The 18672-nt window shown below is 41.4% G+C and overlaps 2 protein-coding genes across 2 annotated transcripts; one reads left to right on the top strand and one right to left on the bottom strand.

Annotated features, from left to right (window-relative positions):
* Positions 1 to 1552: 1552 nt before the first annotated feature.
* On the bottom strand, positions 1553 to 7032 carry sgcb (sarcoglycan, beta (dystrophin-associated glycoprotein)). The gene is made up of 7 exons (XM_062395682.1): positions 7006 to 7032; positions 5847 to 5882; positions 4586 to 4795; positions 4300 to 4485; positions 3996 to 4187; positions 3583 to 3714; positions 1553 to 3472 (listed from the first exon to the last, which is right to left on the bottom strand). Exons 1-7 carry the CDS (start codon positions 7030 to 7032, stop codon positions 3272 to 3274), a joined length of 984 nt encoding a protein of 327 aa, XP_062251666.1. The 3' UTR covers positions 1553 to 3271.
* Positions 6908 to 12603, top strand: spata18 (spermatogenesis associated 18). Its single transcript, XM_062395758.1, has 12 exons — positions 6908 to 7184; positions 8335 to 8440; positions 8516 to 8631; positions 8804 to 8922; positions 9121 to 9216; positions 9302 to 9436; positions 9531 to 9762; positions 9864 to 10022; positions 10139 to 10314; positions 10614 to 10737; positions 10849 to 10923; positions 11177 to 12603. The coding sequence occupies exons 1-12, from the start codon at positions 7098 to 7100 to the stop codon at positions 11231 to 11233; spliced, it is 1482 nt and encodes a 493-aa protein (XP_062251742.1). The 5' UTR covers positions 6908 to 7097; the 3' UTR covers positions 11234 to 12603.
* The last annotated feature ends 6069 nt before the right edge of the window (positions 12604 to 18672 follow it).

Raw genomic sequence — 18672 nt, 5'->3', positions numbered from 1 at the left:
TTACACTAAATTTCTGATGTAAAGAGTGTAGTTTTATCATAGCTACATCTGATAATAGCAATAGTTATAAACTTAGTTTTTGTATGCAAAATATCATCAGCTTATCAATACGAAGTTTATATGTAGATAAAGCTACCCCATAAAACAATCACAATTTGCCCCACCTTTAAAACGAATGCACATTAGTCATAAAGATCCAGTTATACTGAGCAACATTGTAACACTGGCAGGAGTCTTTCTAAGGAAACTTCAGTTTTGATATTTCAGGTTGTTTTCACTTTAGGAAATTGTATAAATACGTCCACACGGGTAGATCAAATTGTGAGATATCGTATCGAAGTACAGATCAGAGTATTAATGAGCGGAATAGCCTGTTTATGTGCTTAACAACTGATATGTAAATGTATGTATGGTATGTATGAAAATGATATATCACGATATGTTGGCTCACCTACAGTGTATAGGTTTGGATTGTCATACATTTGCTCTGCAGACTGGGAGCAGTGGTTATTATGCTGTTCATGTTCTGTGACAGTGGTTTAAATAAGGGTGTATGACTGTATTAGACTCACCCTCTGGGAGTTGCATCAGCTGATTCCTCTCAACAGATAGCAGCTGCAGGGCAGGGGCCCAAGACACACATCTGCGTCTGCTCGAGAGTCCCAATCCTGTTGAATGTCTACCTCTGACAGATTGGGTTCCCAGGTTTGTGTCGATGCAAAGAGACAAGTGTGTGATAGTGTTGTTTTCCAGCCATACATTCCTGAGGTAACGATATGGCCGGTGGAGTGTAACAGTATCAAGGCGATTTTGAGACAAGTCCAGCCCAGTGACAGAATCTTGGATGTGCTGCGGCACCGAGGAGAGGCCAGAGGACGAGCAGTTCAACAGGGGAGCTCTCTGACAGGTGCACGACTCGGGACATGCCGCCGGGGGAGAGGAGCAGTGGAGGCCAGGGGAGACGAGGAGCAGCACAGCAACCAAGAAGGGCACCTGTACCACTGCCATCGCTGCCGGACCCAAAAGTACACATTGATCATTAATGTCAATGAAGAGAATTGACAAAAACATAATAAAACAGTTTCCCATTAAAATGTGTTACGTAACATTATCAGTTTATACAATCCATAAATCATTAAATGCTCAACTTAAAAATTTTACAATATTACAGTCAAAAAACATCCGACTCACCCGTGTGTCCACTCTTCTCCGAGCTGACAGGAAACCTTGTGCCTCTTCTTAAACCCAGGCTGCTGTCAGGGTATGAACCTGGACCGTCTCCACTGGTTTCTGATCAAAGTCTGAACACATATTTTGCTGCGTGTAGCTTAACAAGCCGCTGCCCGAAGACACTACTCTGTGATTCATTCAATCATTTACATGTGTAGTTAATGTCTTACTGTCATTGGTTTCCGCTACAAGTTATGATAACCGATCCTGAAGATTTATGACGAAGAGAGCCGTGCCTTTGCTTTACACGTGCTATAAGATAATAAAACAGCATAGTGAGGCACTGTATAGTTTTATGGTTACTAAGGCCAATGACAACAAGTTTCACATAGCAACATGTTGCTTTATTGAAACAAACACAGCATTGAAATGTGGAACATATTTTTCCACATTGTGGTTCAAAATTACTCGATTCTTTCCAAACAGGCACCAGGTCTGCAATGCTCTGAGAACAACTACTTCATGACATCAATAACAAATGTTCTTAACATCACTACTGTTATGAAACAGACAATCCAAGGCAAAATAAAAATCTTTTATGGTATATTGCACAAAATTCAAACAACACAATATAGGCATCAAACAAGCTACTGATTGTTTCCACTCATCTGACATTCATGAACACCAAACATTTAAAGAGAAATGCATGAATCTGTATTAGAACTTAGTGCAAACACTCTTCTGTTTTCTCAATAGTGTATTTCCTCACGGTAAAAAGCTTCTGCAACAAAATTAGAATACTATACATAGATATGTCAGAGATCATCCCTTGTAAATCCATTGACACTTGCATGATGGTCAGTCATAGATGTGCAGAAAAAGGCCTGTTTAGCATTACTCGATGGGTTTTTAATGTATCACTCATGTTACAGTTCATCCCAATTCTGTGCATATCACTTGATATAATCTTAGTGTCTCACGCAAAAATAATAAAGAGAGTATCAAACACAGCTGCCAGGTACAAAGAACAGCAAATAAATTCACATATAACCCCTCCACATGGTTTTTACCCTCGGTTAGTAGTTTACGACAGACACCTAGCTAAAACTAATGTAGTTTAATACAAGTCCTGCAGTAAATTCTATTTTCATGGAAATTATAATGTTCAGTTTTAGTGAGGTGTTTATTCAGCTTTCTAGTCATTTTGAAGGTGGAAATTTGTGGTGCTGTTGATTAATATTTTGTCTAAAGCGTTTATCCGGTCCATTTATCAATTGGCCAATGAAAATCGGCCAATAAAATTGTTTAACAGACATATTGGTATTATATATTATATATAAAAACTTTCATTTAAACAGAGTAAACAAGACAAAAAGCCTTGATTAGATTTGTTTGTCACATTGGTTAAGTAACGACATCTAAGGAATCATTGACAAATTTATTTAAATATATAGATCGGCCACAAAAATCCATATGAGCCAAGCTCTACTTCTGTCCTTCCCATTTATATCATTCAGTGTAGAAAACAGAAACACTCGTCCGTTTTAAGTAATAACAGTAAAACAGCACCACAATCTATATCCTCAAAAGAATCAACACCTCTCTGAAACATTTTAAATAGGAACTGAACTTTAAAGCATTCATGGAGGAGGATTTGCTGCAGGACTGTTTTATTAGAAAGCATCAGTTTTAGCTAGATCTACCTTTTAAACTGCCAACTTAGTGTTTAATACTGGAGGGTAAGGCAAAAAATAAATACCGTAGATTTTATTTGCAACTAGCAATGTAAACCACAATACGATTTTATTTGTAGGAGTGTTAAGCGCTTTCATGGCATATTAAAGTTTTAATAAATTTGGCAACTATGCAGAACAATAAAAAATACTTCAGGATTTCTGTTAATATCTTTGGCCAAGTGGTATTGATCTCTATCATTCCTGCTCTGCAAAAAAAAATACCCAATACAGAATTTGTCAGGTGAACCACAGAGGTACAGTATTGTTATGTGCAAGTCATGATGAATTTCCTATAGAAAGTCCTGGTATGCGAAATATGTAATCTGACATGATCGGTGACTTTCCGCAGATTCCAGTCAGGTGGCCTAGTGAGCTTTTCTACATGGGTTATCTGACGTCTGGCACCCCATGTTGGGATACTTCACCTTCACGCGGAACAGAGTCCCGTCCGCACACATGCACAGCTTGTACCTCTCCATATCCTGATCGAAATACACATCTCCTGCTGAGTTAGGGATGCGTGTGGTATTGAACATGACTGATCCATTGAGGACGATGCTGTTCTCCTGCAAAGAGAATAAATCCATGATCCATGTGTCCTCTGGGTCTCATCTTCATCTTCATCTGCTTTACGCTGCGTTTATGCAATTCACATCACACACATGTCCATACTTACAGCTCTGAGCTCGATGCCTCCACCCACTTTGAACTCTACGGTCCGGCCCATGATGTTGACCCCCTCATTACCACGGATGATGGCCTTGCTGTCCCCTTTAATGTTCAGGTCAGCTGATGCGCTGCTGGTGATCTGAAACCAGAAAAAAACAGAGACATTCAAGGGCGTTCATATACAAAGATATAAGGATACTCCAGGATTTTGGGCTGTGTATGCTCAGCTGTTGCCATATTGAAACCTTGATTTCTAACAGAGTCCAAACTTCCTTCATTTTGTTTTATGATCTATTTATTCAATGTACTTTATGATTCAAGAGTTGCTGTGAATAGTAGAAGTATGTGTTGCCACACTGAAACAATTAATCAACTATGTTTTTGTAACAACTGTCAGACAGTTACTCGCAACATACACACCCTTTCTGTGGACGCCTTTTTAACGCTGAGGACTTTGACTCCTTTGGGCAAATGGAACTCATGGTTTTCAAAGTCCGTACTGAAGTACGTGGTCTGTGTTCGAGGGTCCGTGAACGTTATTCCAACATCACTGACGACCGAGGTCTTGTCCTTTTCTACACTGAGCTTAGAAGTGCCTTGCTGGAACACAACCTGGAACGACAGAAGTGAAGTAAAGAGAGGAGTTCTTCAACTACGTTACGCAAAAGCAGTGTAGAAATGTTTGAATGATTAGTCGACACTGTAAATGTGCTCTGTGTCTCACCGGGTTGTTGTTGCCGACAATGACCAGGTCCTGGTCCTTACGGCCTCCTACTGTGCTCTTGTGCAGCGGGTGAACGATGCCCATGTCCGCCTTCTGTTTGAAGCGCAGCAGGCCGCTCTCATGGAACTCCATACTGTCGCAGCCATTCGGACCAATACGGATCACAGTCCATATGACTAGTGTGATCTGAGGGACAGCATAAGACCAGGGTTCATGATTCTAGCACCAACACAGTGATTGCTCGAAGAGGATCAATTTAAAACTAATTTTGGCTCTTATTACTCACAATGAGGTTAATTAAGGCGAGGAGGAAGAGGAGGACGATGATGCAAATGGCCATGTTTCCCTTACGTCCTCTCAGCCCTGTCTTATGAAGACGCTCCTCTTCTATGGGTACATAGCCAGCTTTAAAGTTACTGTTGTGTTCCTTGTTGATGTTACGTCTTTCTATGGCCTTTTCTCGCATGGACTTCTTCACCGGCCCGTTGGAACTCTCCTGGTTGGAAAGAAATCAATCTTATAACACTAAAATCTAGACTTCGTGTGATACAATTTCCATAATGTAATTCATTTTAAGTTATGACACTTAAAAATAACCTTACATATACTTTTACAACACCATAACATGTACTACATAGAGAGACCTATTCAAATCTCAATTCTAACCACAATCTTGGATCCATTCACCTCAAAACCTGTGTATTTGTTATATGTGTGGACTGTTAACATGCTTGTCTTATGAAGATTGATCAAATGTAGGGCTTGGGCAATAAAACAATATCAATAATTATTACAATACACATGTACAACATAACAAAAGGTTCAATATATGTCTAAATACTGCCAATGCGTTGTACATAAGTGAGAGGTATAATAACACATAATTGATCAGGTTTGTCAGTGTAAATCATTTTGTGTTTAAAACCACGACCCTCACTCAGATGCAAAAAAAATCTGTCTTTAACTTAAAATAAATAGCAACGTGATAATTATTGATATTTACTGATATGAAAACATGTATCTTGATATATGTTAACCATGTGGCCTAGCCCTAGTAAAATGGTTTATATATATATACACATGAATGTCCTGATGGTCCATACACGTTACAAACTCGAGCTTAGTGAATATTTCTTCTGTCTCTTGTTGGAATGTATCTCAGTTAAATGCCCCGCGACTCCCTGTCTGTGGCCATGACTAAAAATAAACTCAACTCCTCTGAGCAGCAAAATCCCACTAAACGTAACCGTCTTATAATTAAAAATGTAACTCTTGTCTCTATATTTGCTAATTGACTTCTTTGCCAGACAGCAGGTCTGAAGTTGCTAAAATAAAACCATCTTCATTTGCCTAACGCTGCCCACAATAACACAGCGGAGGCCAGTGTTTATTACACTGACAACCGTAGGGCCCAAAACAAAGACTGAAACAATTATATTTGTTTACATCAGGTTACTCGGGACTTTACAGCACAACGCATTAACGAACATCTCAGCTAAAAACAGCGTAAAACGTCAGAATAAGAAGAAATATCGCAGATAACGGACCTGCTCGGACGCCATGTTGACTCTCCCTCTCTCCTGCTAGCGCACTGACGGGGGACAAACCACTTCTCCACAGCCGAGGTGAAACTAAATAAAAGTCTGTGGTGTGAATGATTGAATGAGCGACATTTATCCCAATATCACAAAAAGATTATGTTAAAACAAACTAGGAAAAAAATGTGTTTTTTTATCGTGGTTTAATTGGAACTGTGCGTGTTGAAAAAGACGCTGCCATCATAATAAAAGATGGTTCCTTCCATGTGCAAGCGGCCAATGACAGAAGGATCCTAAAATAGAAAAACATGTCCATTCAAAATTTCCATCTGCAAAACTGGACACAGCAGAAGGAGCTCAACACTCCCTGTACATTCATTCACAATAACACTCATAAAGAAACTTAGTACTCAGCAATCAGGAGGGTGGGGCAATGACCTCTGGCTCTTGTTTCAGTAAATACATGCATCATGGTTGCTGTACTATGCTATGTAGTTGTACAGACGTATTATTTAGTCTGAACTTTCTTCTTGATCTCATAAAAATAATTAATAATTTAATAATAACCATCATCATCTTAATAACCATCATAATAATATCACATGAATTATTAGTGTTGATGTTTTTCTTACTACTTGTGCTACTGCTAATAATGCTATCATAATAATAATAATACAAATCACAAAAACAACAATGAAAGTAATCACAATACATGTTTTGATTAATCGTTTACTTTAATTATTCATTGCGATCGTCATGCCTGATTTCATGGTTTCATAAAAGTTAGTTATGATGTGACAACACTGCCTGCGTGTGTAACTCAGTCCACTGTGACCTGCAGTAGGATAATTGGATTTATTGCAGCACAGCAGCAGAATCACAAAGTATCAGTGTCCCTCAGGTTTACTGCGCGGGTCCTCGGTGTCGTTTGACAGTGTGACATTTCAGAGCAGACACACACACACGCCCACACACACAGACCGTGTCTGTCTTTTGTTTGGTTTTGGTTGCTCAAAATCCTCGTCTGGTCACCACAACTTAAGGCGGTGCTTGAGAGATTCGGAGATAGATAGGAAGAGAGAGAGAGAGAGAGAGGTGACATATTTCACCTTGGCAACTTTCTACGACATCAAAGATTCCCGTGATCCATGCCCACGGACACTGTTACTCTCCTTCCTTTGATGAAGGCTACCATTGGCAAAGAAGAGGTACCGCTGTGTCCTGGGACGTTTTAAACCTCTGAGGACTTATTGGACGGACATGGCGGACACGTTGAGGAGACTGACCAGCACCTCCTCGTTCAGCGTCTTACAGGACAAGCTGGAGAGCTGGCACAAAGATTACCATGTAAGTTCATCAATAACTAACGATCGACCTGAATCTGACCTCAGCTCTTAGTCAGTCAGCCTGTCTCTGGTTATATCACAGGGTTATATCAAGAACTATAAACCCAAACTTGTATGTATGTGTATATTATATGCGTTTGAAATCAGAGTTTGAGTTAACAAACTGCAGCTGGTATTACATTTTTCCTGTAAAGATGATGAATGACTTTGTTTACTCCCCTCAACTGGCTGTTGTTTTCGCTATACATTGTATTTGTTTTTGTTATTATTTTAGCTGTAGATGTGATATGAAACGGTTTATTTTGTAAACACATGTAGTTGTTTAAAACGACAATGAAGGAATGCACTTGTTGAGGCGACATTGATTTACAGGCGTTTGAGTTTGGTTGCCATGGACGACGGTCGCCATGAGAACGGTGGGACTATTCCAAAGATGTTCGACTTTACTGTTCGGATGGTTCACGTCCGTTTACTTCCGGTAGAAATCCACCGTACCTCGCTCATAAACCGGAAGTTGGTTCTGTACATTTGATATGTATAGTTAAATCTGCTGGTAAATGTGAAGATTATTTGCTAATCTTAATAAAATATGCTTGGAACAAAATCTAGGACACCTTTTGCTGCTGTTGGTAACCTCTGACTCAGTGTTATTATTATTTTTAGAACACATATACAGCTATACAGTATATAGAGCTCTACATATGAGCTTTATATGTAGCAATAATGATAAATACCTACTACAAGAATAAATGATACAGCCAATAGCTCACTCACTAGAGCACATACCTCTGCCAAGACAGATATGTGTCCTTAAATGAAATCACTTTACATCTATCAAGCTGCACAAAATTTCACAAACTTCTTATTAGTCCTCTAAATGTGCCTGATTTCTTTTTACATCAAGATCCATCAATTAATATTTATTAGCTGGTAGTACTTCGTAGAAAACCGTTGTTTTTGCTAACAAATATTCCAACCAGCCAACAAACAGACAGACAGGGGTGGAAGCATAACCTCCTTGGTAGAGGTAACAATTTACAGTTCTAAATGTTTCATGGTTTGTCACACAGTCACCTCCCTGTCACTTCATGTCACTCAGCAAACTTTTATTCACACTAAATACCATACATTTGTCATCTTTCTTCTTCCAGGTCATTTCCTGTGACCAGAATCTGAACAGATGTTGTGAGCTGATTGAAATAACTGCCAAGATCCAGGGCCAGCTGTTTACTATCCTCAACCTCACAGCTGTTGAGGGTAAGGTTTGTTTATACAAGATTAACCAGGTTAGAATAACTCTGATGAATAATACAGCACATCCTGGTGAATCAGGTGGACACTACGCTGGAGTGGACACTCTCAAAACACGCCTGCTGCCGTGGCTTGGTGCCTGCTTCTCGATATCGAAGCCCTCATTCTCTGATGACACCAGTCTGCAGCTCATCCAGGTGACATTATCTCTTCATATAGGCTTCATATCAAAGAAGGTCTCATTATTAGATGTATTAAATAATATTAAGTTAGTGTAATTATGAGCAAGTTTTTAGTAATAGTAGATTACATTTATTCTTTTATTGTGGAATTCTGTTGTCATATTTACTGTGTGTATTTAAATATCAGGACTCAGTGGAAAAGGACAGGAGGATCAGGGAGCTCTCTGCCTCTCATGACAATGACATGCAGAAGATGGAGGCTCAGCTGTGCTCCACTCGCTTTCAGCTGGTCTCCGTCAGAGAAGAGTAAGTCTGACCAGTAAAGACAGGATGTCATGTAACACTAACTAACAGTTGCAGCAGTACAGTAATGCGATAGGTGTTGTTATAACAGCAGCCAGCCACAATTTCAGTTTCATGAATTTCCTTGCACAGTTTACAATTTGTATGAGTGAATGAACACGCATATACATATATATACATATATGTTCCATGTTTTTACAGACTGGTTAATGCGCACAAGGACCTGGATGAGACAAAGACCCGATCAGCAACTACTCTGCTGGCCACTGAAGATGAAATATTGCAACTGAAAGCAGAGTGCGTGATACATTCTAATGCGACAACTATACAGTTATTTGTGAGCCAATGTGTGATACTGATGCGGTGTGTGTCTGTGTTTCAGTTTGCGATCCGCACACGAGCAGGTGGAGATTTACAAAAGGAAGCTGGAGGCTCTTGATGACAATAATCGTCAGATTCGCTTGCTGAGAGATGAAGTGTCCTACCTGAGCACGGAGAAGGCCGTGCTGCAGGAGAGGTACTCACATACACCCAGTGCAATTATGCAGATACTGTACATTTCTACAAACACTGTCACCACTACACAGTGTCGTCCTCTTCCTCCTCTTCAGGCTGGTGAGAAGTCGTTCTCCGAGCCCTTTGCCCAGACTCAGCCGCTCCTCCAGCCCCATGAGGAGTGAGTCACCCACCAGAGCCCAGCTCACCAACTCCTCCCGCCACGCACGCCACGTGTCTCACTTTAGCGACCTGTATGCTGTGGAGCGCCTGGAGGCCCAGAGCCTGCTTCGACACTACATCTCTGATTTAGAGATGGTCCAGAAAATCATCTTCATTGCTGTAGTGGTACGGTTGTAATTAATTTAGGATCCGAAAAATAAGAGTTAAAAAATATGGAGCGTTCTGTTTGATTGTTTTTGCTTTATACTTTGTGTTTTATCTCTTAGGAATCCTTCAAGACAGCAAAACTAGCTTTCCGCCAGTTCAAGCAGCGTGTAAGAAAGACCCTGTCCCATTCCCACTTTGGACCAGAAAGTCTGGAAGACGCAGCCGTGGACTACATTGTCAGAAACGTGGACCTCTATGATGTACAGGACAGCGTCAATGTAAGTTTAAAGTTGTCTCTGATTTGTCTCCTGTACTCAAGAGTTATGAAGAAATCTATGAACTTTGACATATAACTAAATCCAATTGGTCTGACTGTGTTGTTTCCTCTCCCCAGGGTGTGATCAACGCCATGAATGTGAATCCACGCATTTCATTCCCGCCAGAAGTGGACTTTGGCCTCATTAGTCCATTGATCAGGGAGATGTGCAGGGTGGCCTTCGCCATGCAGACTCTGGACCCCACACTTGACTTGGCTTTCGCCAGCGATGGAGAATTTTACAGCGACATTAGGTCAGTCCATTATACAACACTGTGTCTAAACCTTACATCAGGGCTTCATAGTGTTTGTGTTTGTTTGATTTAACTTATGTTACATTGCCAAGCAGTTTACAACGGCACCTTTTGAACTACAGCGAATCACTTGTGTCATTCAATGTCTTTCCCAGTAGACTCTTAACACACACACATCAATCACAGCGTTCACACAGCACTCTCACACACACACACACACACACACACACAAACTGACTCCAAGCTCTCTCACTCTTTTCGCTTTCTTCCCCTCGATCTCTCTCTCTCTCTCTCTTCAGGTACCGCCGAAGCTATGACTCTGACTTCACTGCTCCTCTGGTGATGTACCACGTGTGGCCAGCCTTGATGGATGGAAACTCCGTCATTGTGAAGGGCGAGGCAGTGACCAGAAGAGGTGCTCCGGTACAGACTTTACACTGCTTCCAAAATGTGCACCGTAGAATTTTGTAAGAGCATGAAGCCTTCATGGAGATGCTCTTGCATTTAATGGTGATGTGTGTGTTTTTTTTGCAGTGGACTAGAAGCCAGAACCAGAGCAGGAGCGCCAGCCCTGTGCGCTCTCGCTCCCTCAGCCCAACTCGCAGTCTCGTAAGTCTCTATAATAATTGAGAGTGCAACAAACCACACTGGAGGCTAGGCACAGTTGGTGGTTTTGGTATTACATGTTTTATTGGGCTTAAAGACACTAAAATGTATAATTCAAATGTATCATTTTCCACTTAATAACTTGCATGCACATCAGTGGCCCGAAGGGTATGGACTTCAAAATCTCCACTTCATTTCTAAAAGCTTTAATGTACTCTAAAACTGTAAATGCAAACAATACCGTTATCCTTTTTAGGCATTTAACAGCAGAAGGAGCCTGTCACCCGATCGTCTTACAGCCAGCCGCCTGTGAACTCTCCCTCGACAGGACCGGAGTCCACACCTTCATGTCTGACATATTCCAAATTCTGTTTCATCCGTGTGGTACCGCCTACGTCTGCTTCCACCAAATACAGCCATTTAAATCTCAGACACTGTGCTGGACCAACCAAAGGCTGTGTGGAGTTGACATGGTCAGAGGCAGTCTTATTGGACACTGACACTAACATGAGGCCAGTACACTGTAGATCAGGTAAAAGATGATGGCAGCTAAATTAACTATTGTCTAGAGTTTATTATATTCAATTCGTGACTATAGGTTATTGATAGAAACTAACAGGTGTTTTTTAGTGGTAGTGAGAAATTTAAAGTAGGTTTTTTATGAGGAGACTCGACCTGCACAGTAACACTTTCGTAGTCTGGCAGTGAACCATAGCACCACAATGATAGAGCATGTGACGTGTACGATTATTTTTCTTTTTCTACATAGCAGAATACTTTGGGTGTGCAGCAGGACATACAGTATGGTGCTAATGATCTGTGCTAACTTCAACTCCTCCAGTACTCTATGGACATAGCTCTTTGTAGTCCCCCCCCCCCTTATATTTTGGTGCTGTTACATAATATTGAGTTCTGATATGTGACGTGGTGCCTCCATAGCAGCGTGTTTGTAATCTGAATAATTATGAATAATTTCTCCAAATACTTTCCGTTGTGAATTTTACATTTAGTAGAATATGATTAGTTATTTGCAGCGATGTCTAAATGCATTCAATATTCTATTTATTTCTCCTAGTTTACATCCCATGTATTGTATATATATATATCACCAGGTACATTCACATAACTGATACTTCTTTACTTGATTTGCCTGTTATCACTTGACTTTACAAACCATAGTAGATTATACATTTTGATTGAACGTGTGGTGTGGGATGAGTATATTCTTTGAATGTGCCTATATGATTGTTATAATTTTTTCAATCAATGACGAAATGTTTAGTTTACTGGAGCTCAGTTTGTTTTTAGTTATTTGCTGAATGTGTTTTATTTACTACATCTGTTTTTAGCAGCCATACCAGCAGTGCAGTGTTGGTAAGGATCGATGATGCATCTTGATCAATTACAACAGAACACATGAGGGGGAAAAATTTAAAAAAAACACTTTAATCTCGATGCCTTCTCGAGGATGTTTCTATTCTGTTTTACCAGTAGATGGCGCTGATACTCCAATCCAAAATTCCGGCTGTAAAATCACTGCACTGGTCGTAAGATAACTTCTACAAGGCAAGATCTCAATAGTTGGTGTTTTTTTTCAAAGAGTCATGTCAAACATTAAGCACATCCCACATGACACAGCAACATTAGACAACATCAACGACAAAAAAGTAAAAACCTATTGAATAAAAAGAAATGCAAACCAGCCCCTAAAAACTTGGTAGACGGCTTATTTAAAATATGGGAATAGCCAGTTTAATCACTGTGGATCATTTCTGAGTGATAAAGCAAGATGCATGTTTACAGCTGAATGAGATCTTTGTGGGACTCCCAGCAGCAAAATCCCTCCTGCAATGCTCTCATTGGGTGTTTTAGCATCTAATGAGGTCTGTCTGCAGGCCGTTCCCAGTCCTGCACCAGCCCGCCTCATCAGCCGAAGCAATTACACTGTCAGCTCCTCAAACCATATCTAATATCTGCAATCAGGCATTTGTTTGTTCCATTTCCCCAGAGTATTCCGGTTAGGAGCAGCCGCAGAGCGTCACTCACATCGCTTCAGATGAGGAAGAGATTATTTTGAGTGTTTATTTGCATTTACAGCTTTCCATGTTCATATTCGTCCATTTACCCTTTTCCAAATTCATCTTTAACTCAATGGAATTCCTATTCATACACCAGAGATTTCATTCAACTCAACATTATCTGTGTACTGATACTGAATATAGATTAACATGCGTTCATAGCTGTGGTCATTAGGTTTCCACACCAGTAAATGCTGTTTGTGATCTTGTGTTTACAACTACATACTTTGAATGCTATTGGATGACATAGCTTGAATAATAGCAACTTATGGTTTTGGCCACGGAAAAAAAGAGCAGAACTATGTGCTGTGGTTTCCAGTGTCATTCCAGTGTGAGCAGGAATCCCACGCTGACTCCTCTAATGTTTACTCCAGAGAATCATTAAGATTCTCATCATCCTCCGAAAATACAAACTGTGGTTTGTCAGGATCTGCATCAAAGATGATTCTCAAAGACTTGGAGAAAATCTATTGGAGAAAAGCGGGGCACATTATGCAGACGGCCATGTCATGGAAACTTCCGCTGTGCCTTCTCATCACATTCGCACACAATGAGTGTGTTGTCTATGTGCAGCAGTTTCTGAGAGGTCCCGGCTCTTGGGACTCAGGCCAGGTCCTGCTGCCCTGCTGTAACTGAGAGGGAGCCTGTCGATCCCGTCTCAGATCAGAGCTCTGCGCCTGGTGGGGGGGCTGTTTGCTCAGGTGTGCACTGGTCAACTGGGGTCATGAACCGTGACCTACGAGGCCGTCTCACACAAGTGCAATAACAGAAAACACGAATGCAAATTCATAACATAACCGCAAAAGTATCATCTACAATGCAAAAGCCACAGCAAAAATTTTAAAGTGACCGCGCAACTGCAAAAGCCACAACATGCATTCAAAAGTCCCAAAATGGATGCAAGAGTCACAACACAATGGAAAAGCGTCAACATTTTGCAATAGCCTCACAACGGAAACACTACCACAACGGAAATAAGCTCAATGGATGTTAACAATGAAATCAGCAGTTACTTCCTGTGGAGAGGCCATGAGTATATCAGTCAAGAGAGCCGTCATCTGTGGTAACTTGGACAAGCTATTTGGCTGCTCCAAGCTTCTGTACCACAGCACCTCAGTAGACAAGCATGTCATTTGAATTGGCGAGTGGCTTATCTGGGTTTTCACTAATGAGGGCTCATTGTCCACTATTCCTATGACTTGACCACAGGAAGTGACTCTGCTCATTTCATTTCAACATCTTCTGCGCTCACTTCTGTTGTGGTTGTTTCCATTGTGTGATTTTTGCATTTGTGTTTCCTGTTAATGGGCTTTGGTGTGACATCTCAGCCACCGCATGGGACTGTGTACAGATGTCCTGAGATGGTAAACTATTTAATTCTGTCTACACTATAGACAATAATGCTCAAGAGCACCTTCACCCCTGTCAGGCCATAGGGACTTGATTTGACACAGAGAGGGAAAACTATTCCTCTATATGCACATCGATGTAAGCCGTCCTCTGGCAGCGTACGAGACTGACAGTAGTCGTTGGAGCTCGCCCTAAACACACTCCGAGCTGCAAACCCGGCTGAAGTTTCCAGTTTGGTGGCAGGAGCCTGACTCATCCCTGCTGGACCGTGTGATGTTTCCTCTGGCTCCTCATCACGTGTTCAGTGCTGGCCAGAGTCAAGTTTCTGGAGGTCGAGTGGGATGAGTACCCGCCCTGAACCCGCTGCCAGACCAGAAGGGGGAATATTAATGGGGCTGTATATCACAGCACACGATGACATGGTTATGGTGGACCAGACTGTGGGGTGCAAATCATGGGCAATATTGAAATAGACAGAGGGGCGAAGGAGGAAGGAAATCAAGCCGAAGGAGACAACAACACAGTGGAGGGAAGAGAGGAGGTGCTCATGTGTGAAAACAGCTCATTCTCTAGCTACTGAACAAGAAAACTTCATAAGTCAACTTTTTCAACAGAGGAGTCAATGAGCCACTGCATGCTGACCAGGCATCTGTGTCTCATTGTTGTCTGTGGCCCAGTGAGGCCATTAAACACATCTGGAACAGAGCAGGATGCACACAACTTACGACATTAGGGACACAACAGAGGTAGAGACAGATACGGTGCTCATGACTGTGTTGGCATACATCAATCCGATGTTGTGTGGGAATAATTGTAAGTGCACAAACCCAGCCCCGCCCTTCTTTGTTATTCACCCTTTACGCTCTGCCAGAACACCCAGGGGTGTCCTCCTTGGCACTAGCATCGTGCATGAGATCACGGTGAGGGGCTGGCTGCAGGCCCCAGCTGGTGGACGCTGCATGAGGAGGATTCAGGCGTGACCGCGGGACTTCTTCTCAGCTCCATTGAGATCAGACATCAAGTGACCAGAATCCTCTGCCAGAGATAAACACTTCCTTCCTTTCCTCTGTGACGACTGCGATTTCAAATAAAGAGAAACGACTTAAAAGTTGGACTCTCCTTTTCCCAGTGCAGACATTTCTCTTTGTTTCCTCTTCCTGCTCTGTCAGCAGCTGCACATCTGGGCCAAGTTTTATGTGCCTTCTCCAAAAAAGTCAGTTTCTCGCAAACTGTGATGTGATGTGTTGATTTCCTGACACCAGAGATGGAAATTAAATGTCTCAATCATTAGTGCAAGAGGAGAAGAAACACATTGACTTGCTCAAAAAGTCATATTTTCCTCATGAATTCAACGCAGGTGCTTTCTTATGAGCTGTGCAGACCTGGCCTGGTGGTCGTGTGCCCGGCCTTTCAAGATCTTGAAAGAGCGGGGACACAAAAGATCTGCAGAGCCCAGAGTGAGGTGATGTGGTTGATGGATTTTCCACAGGATCGTTTTAAACACATCATTAAAACTTCTGGAGGCCGTCGTGACCTCTTTTTCTCTTTTCTCGAGGATTGAGGCGTTTGACGGGATGTCAGTGGCCTGGCAGAGAGAAATTCATTTACATGTTCCGGTCTCAGCAGCAAAGCAAAGATGTCCTTCAGTGCTGTAATAACATGGTTTGCTTTGTTGGGAGCTGAACTCAACCTGCCTCTCGTCCTCAGAGAGCTCCATGGGAAAACACATCTGGATGGGGTGATTAATGGGAATAACAGTCGCTTACATTACAGACTACCACTGGTACGAGGGCCCTGGATGCAGGTGTGAGTGTCGGAGGTGACTGCTCCACTGGGGCTTGTTACACTTTTAGTTAGACGGAAAGAGGCGATCAAACCTGGCGCCAATCTAGTGGCTGACGGGCCTCGTTGCTGAAGACCCCCACCCAGAGCAGAGATGGGGGAAATGAACATTAGAGGCGGAGAGAGAAAGAAAGAAGAAAAAGAAAGATCTGAAACCTGTAATAATAACCACCTCACAGAGCACCACTGTTAAATACATGGGGACTTTCTTGTGGCTGTGGTTTGACCTCCGGAGTCTTTACATCTTCACTTATACCCACTGAACACACGTGCACGTCCACATGGGACTTTTGTCTATTTCTCTCTCTCTCATGCACCAAAGGGGGGGAGATGAAACTCACACCGAGGAGACGCAGACAGAAATAATCAGTTTCCTGCAAATTTGTCTGATCTATTTTCATAGATCAGAAAAATTCAAAGAGGCTGACAGAACAAATAGAATGACCCAATAAAACGTACGTAACATCAGTAGCATGGTGTTGTGTAATAATGTTTATCTGTGTTTAGTAACGAATGGCTGAATGTGAAAAGACGATCGGATCTGACATATTTTTTTAATTTGGGATTTGCACACATAAGTCACAGCGTTCCGTATTCTCTGAATTTATAAGTAACGTAATTCCACCACTAGATGGCAGTCAAACATTATATTTACCTTCTGTATGTCCCATTTCTTTCACAGTAGAGGTGTACCGATTATTTAGTTAAGTATAAAGTAGTAATTATACAATGAAAAAAACAATATTATATAAAGTCCTGCTTTCAGAGTTCTTTCGCAGTATCAGCAAGAGTACTCTACCAGAATGTTGCTTAGTCCCTGTATCAAAATTCACTAGATCCAGGTTTTTATTTGAATCTGAACCAAACACTCACAGATGTCATTCCCATAAACATGATACAAGAATTATCCCCAGAAAAATCAATGAAAAGGTTGAAAAACACACAACGTTAAAGAAAACAAATTAATGACAAAATCCACAACAAAATCCAACGAGTTCTTCCCTGACACATAAAGCCTCCTTCCACCAAGTTTTGTGGAAATCTACTGTGCTACAAACACAGAGGCAGAAGTACTACAAGTGTCTGCAAACTGAGCCTTGATTGTTCTACACAATGTTGGATTAATCAATGCATTTTTGAATTTCAGAGTGGGGGCTCATTTTACATTTTGGTAGAAGGCATTTACTTATGTATGATGTCATTTAATATGATATTGCCTCTGATATGTATTGAAGTAGAAAAACAAACATAAAGTAGTATAAAATAGAAATGCTCAATGAACACAGTCTCTTTCCAGTTGTAGGCTACTTCAGTGCAGTATTTAATAAATTGAATGTCTACAACTGGACGTAAGAGGCTGACAGTAAACACCACCAGGAAAACTGCATCTCACTTATGGCTCATCTCTCAGTTAACATGAACTTGGTAACTGTATCCGTGGGACAAACGGCTGATTGGCTGTGATCTATGTGCGTCTGTCTTCCCGGGAGCCCGGGGGCCCCTGAATCCACACAGGACTGTGTGGGGACGTGCTTCATTCCAGATCCCCCTCTGTGGTGCTCAACAGTCGATTCTCCAAGAGGAGGAAGAAAAATTAATATTTGTCTGGTACGTAGAGGTGAAGGACAGAAGAGGAAGTTGGACTAGACTTCGTTTATTTAAAGTACTACTACTACAGGGGGCCTTCAGTTTCAGTTGGGGCCAGGAAATCCACTGTCTTTTGTGTACTGAAAACAATAAAGATGTCACATATAAGAAAATGCACTAAAAAGTCAGTCAATGTGTTAGAATGTTAACCACCAAAACACACAGAAAACACAGATACACAAGGGAAAACACTAGCCAGGAAAAAAAACTGAGGTCATGGCGAACCGTGACATGAACAATGAACAATTTTCGAAAATACATGAGGTATGGCTTTCCTCAAAGCAATAGAGCTAATCGTAAAGAAGGAATGACTTAAATGTGAACCCTATTGACTCAGGCCCTTCAGAGTAAATAGGGGCCCCCTTATGGCCCCTGATATAGATCCACCTCTGCGTATTTTTCGAAGGTACTGTGATTCCCTGTTACACATTTCCGAGATGATAACATTGCCCTTTTAGTGCAGCCTATTAAAAGCTAAGATCTGTTTATGCCCCATTTTATCCCCATTTAGATTTCTCTTGCAGAGCAGCTCATCACATTTTCCGGCACGTCTGACTCAGAGTCTAAATACACTGTTAAACCAAAGAGAGTGTATATTGAATAAATGATTATTTTGCTGATGTCACTCTGACTCCGAGGAGTCTTCTGATGGAAATTCAAGGGAAGAGCCATTTTCATTAATGATGTGTTTTGTCAAGCACACACAGGTGAATCAGGAGGTTACTAGACCCACAGGATTCTGACGTACTGTTTGGATAATGTATGGTTTTTTTTCACGTGTTTGAGAAATAAAGTCTAGACTGAGAAAGTTCTTTTTTTTAAATCTCTATTGTTA

Source organism: Platichthys flesus, chromosome 9 (assembly GCF_949316205.1).
Source record: "Platichthys flesus chromosome 9, fPlaFle2.1, whole genome shotgun sequence".
In the NCBI taxonomy this organism is placed as follows: domain Eukaryota; kingdom Metazoa; phylum Chordata; class Actinopteri; order Pleuronectiformes; family Pleuronectidae; genus Platichthys; species Platichthys flesus.
Note: the sequence above shows the minus strand (reverse complement) of the source record. Positions and strands in the feature narration are given on the sequence as shown.

Coding starts and splice junctions, on each gene's coding strand:
- sgcb (XM_062395682.1), bottom strand. CDS start 7,032: ATGGTAGCCTTCATCAAAGGAAGGAGA. Junction 4,796..5,846: donor TCAACATGGCGTCCGAGCAG/GTCCGTTATCTG, acceptor CTTTCCAACCAG/GAGAGTTCCAACGGGCCGGT. Junction 4,188..4,299: donor TTGTCGGCAACAACAACCCG/GTGAGACACAGA, acceptor CTGTCGTTCCAG/GTTGTGTTCCAGCAAGGCAC.
- spata18 (XM_062395758.1), top strand. CDS start 7,098: ATGGCGGACACGTTGAGGAGACTGACCAGCACCTCCTCGTTCAGCGTC. Junction 8,632..8,803: donor CCAGTCTGCAGCTCATCCAG/GTGACATTATCT, acceptor TTTAAATATCAG/GACTCAGTGGAAAAGGACAG. Junction 8,923..9,120: donor CTGGTCTCCGTCAGAGAAGA/GTAAGTCTGACC, acceptor ATGTTTTTACAG/ACTGGTTAATGCGCACAAGG.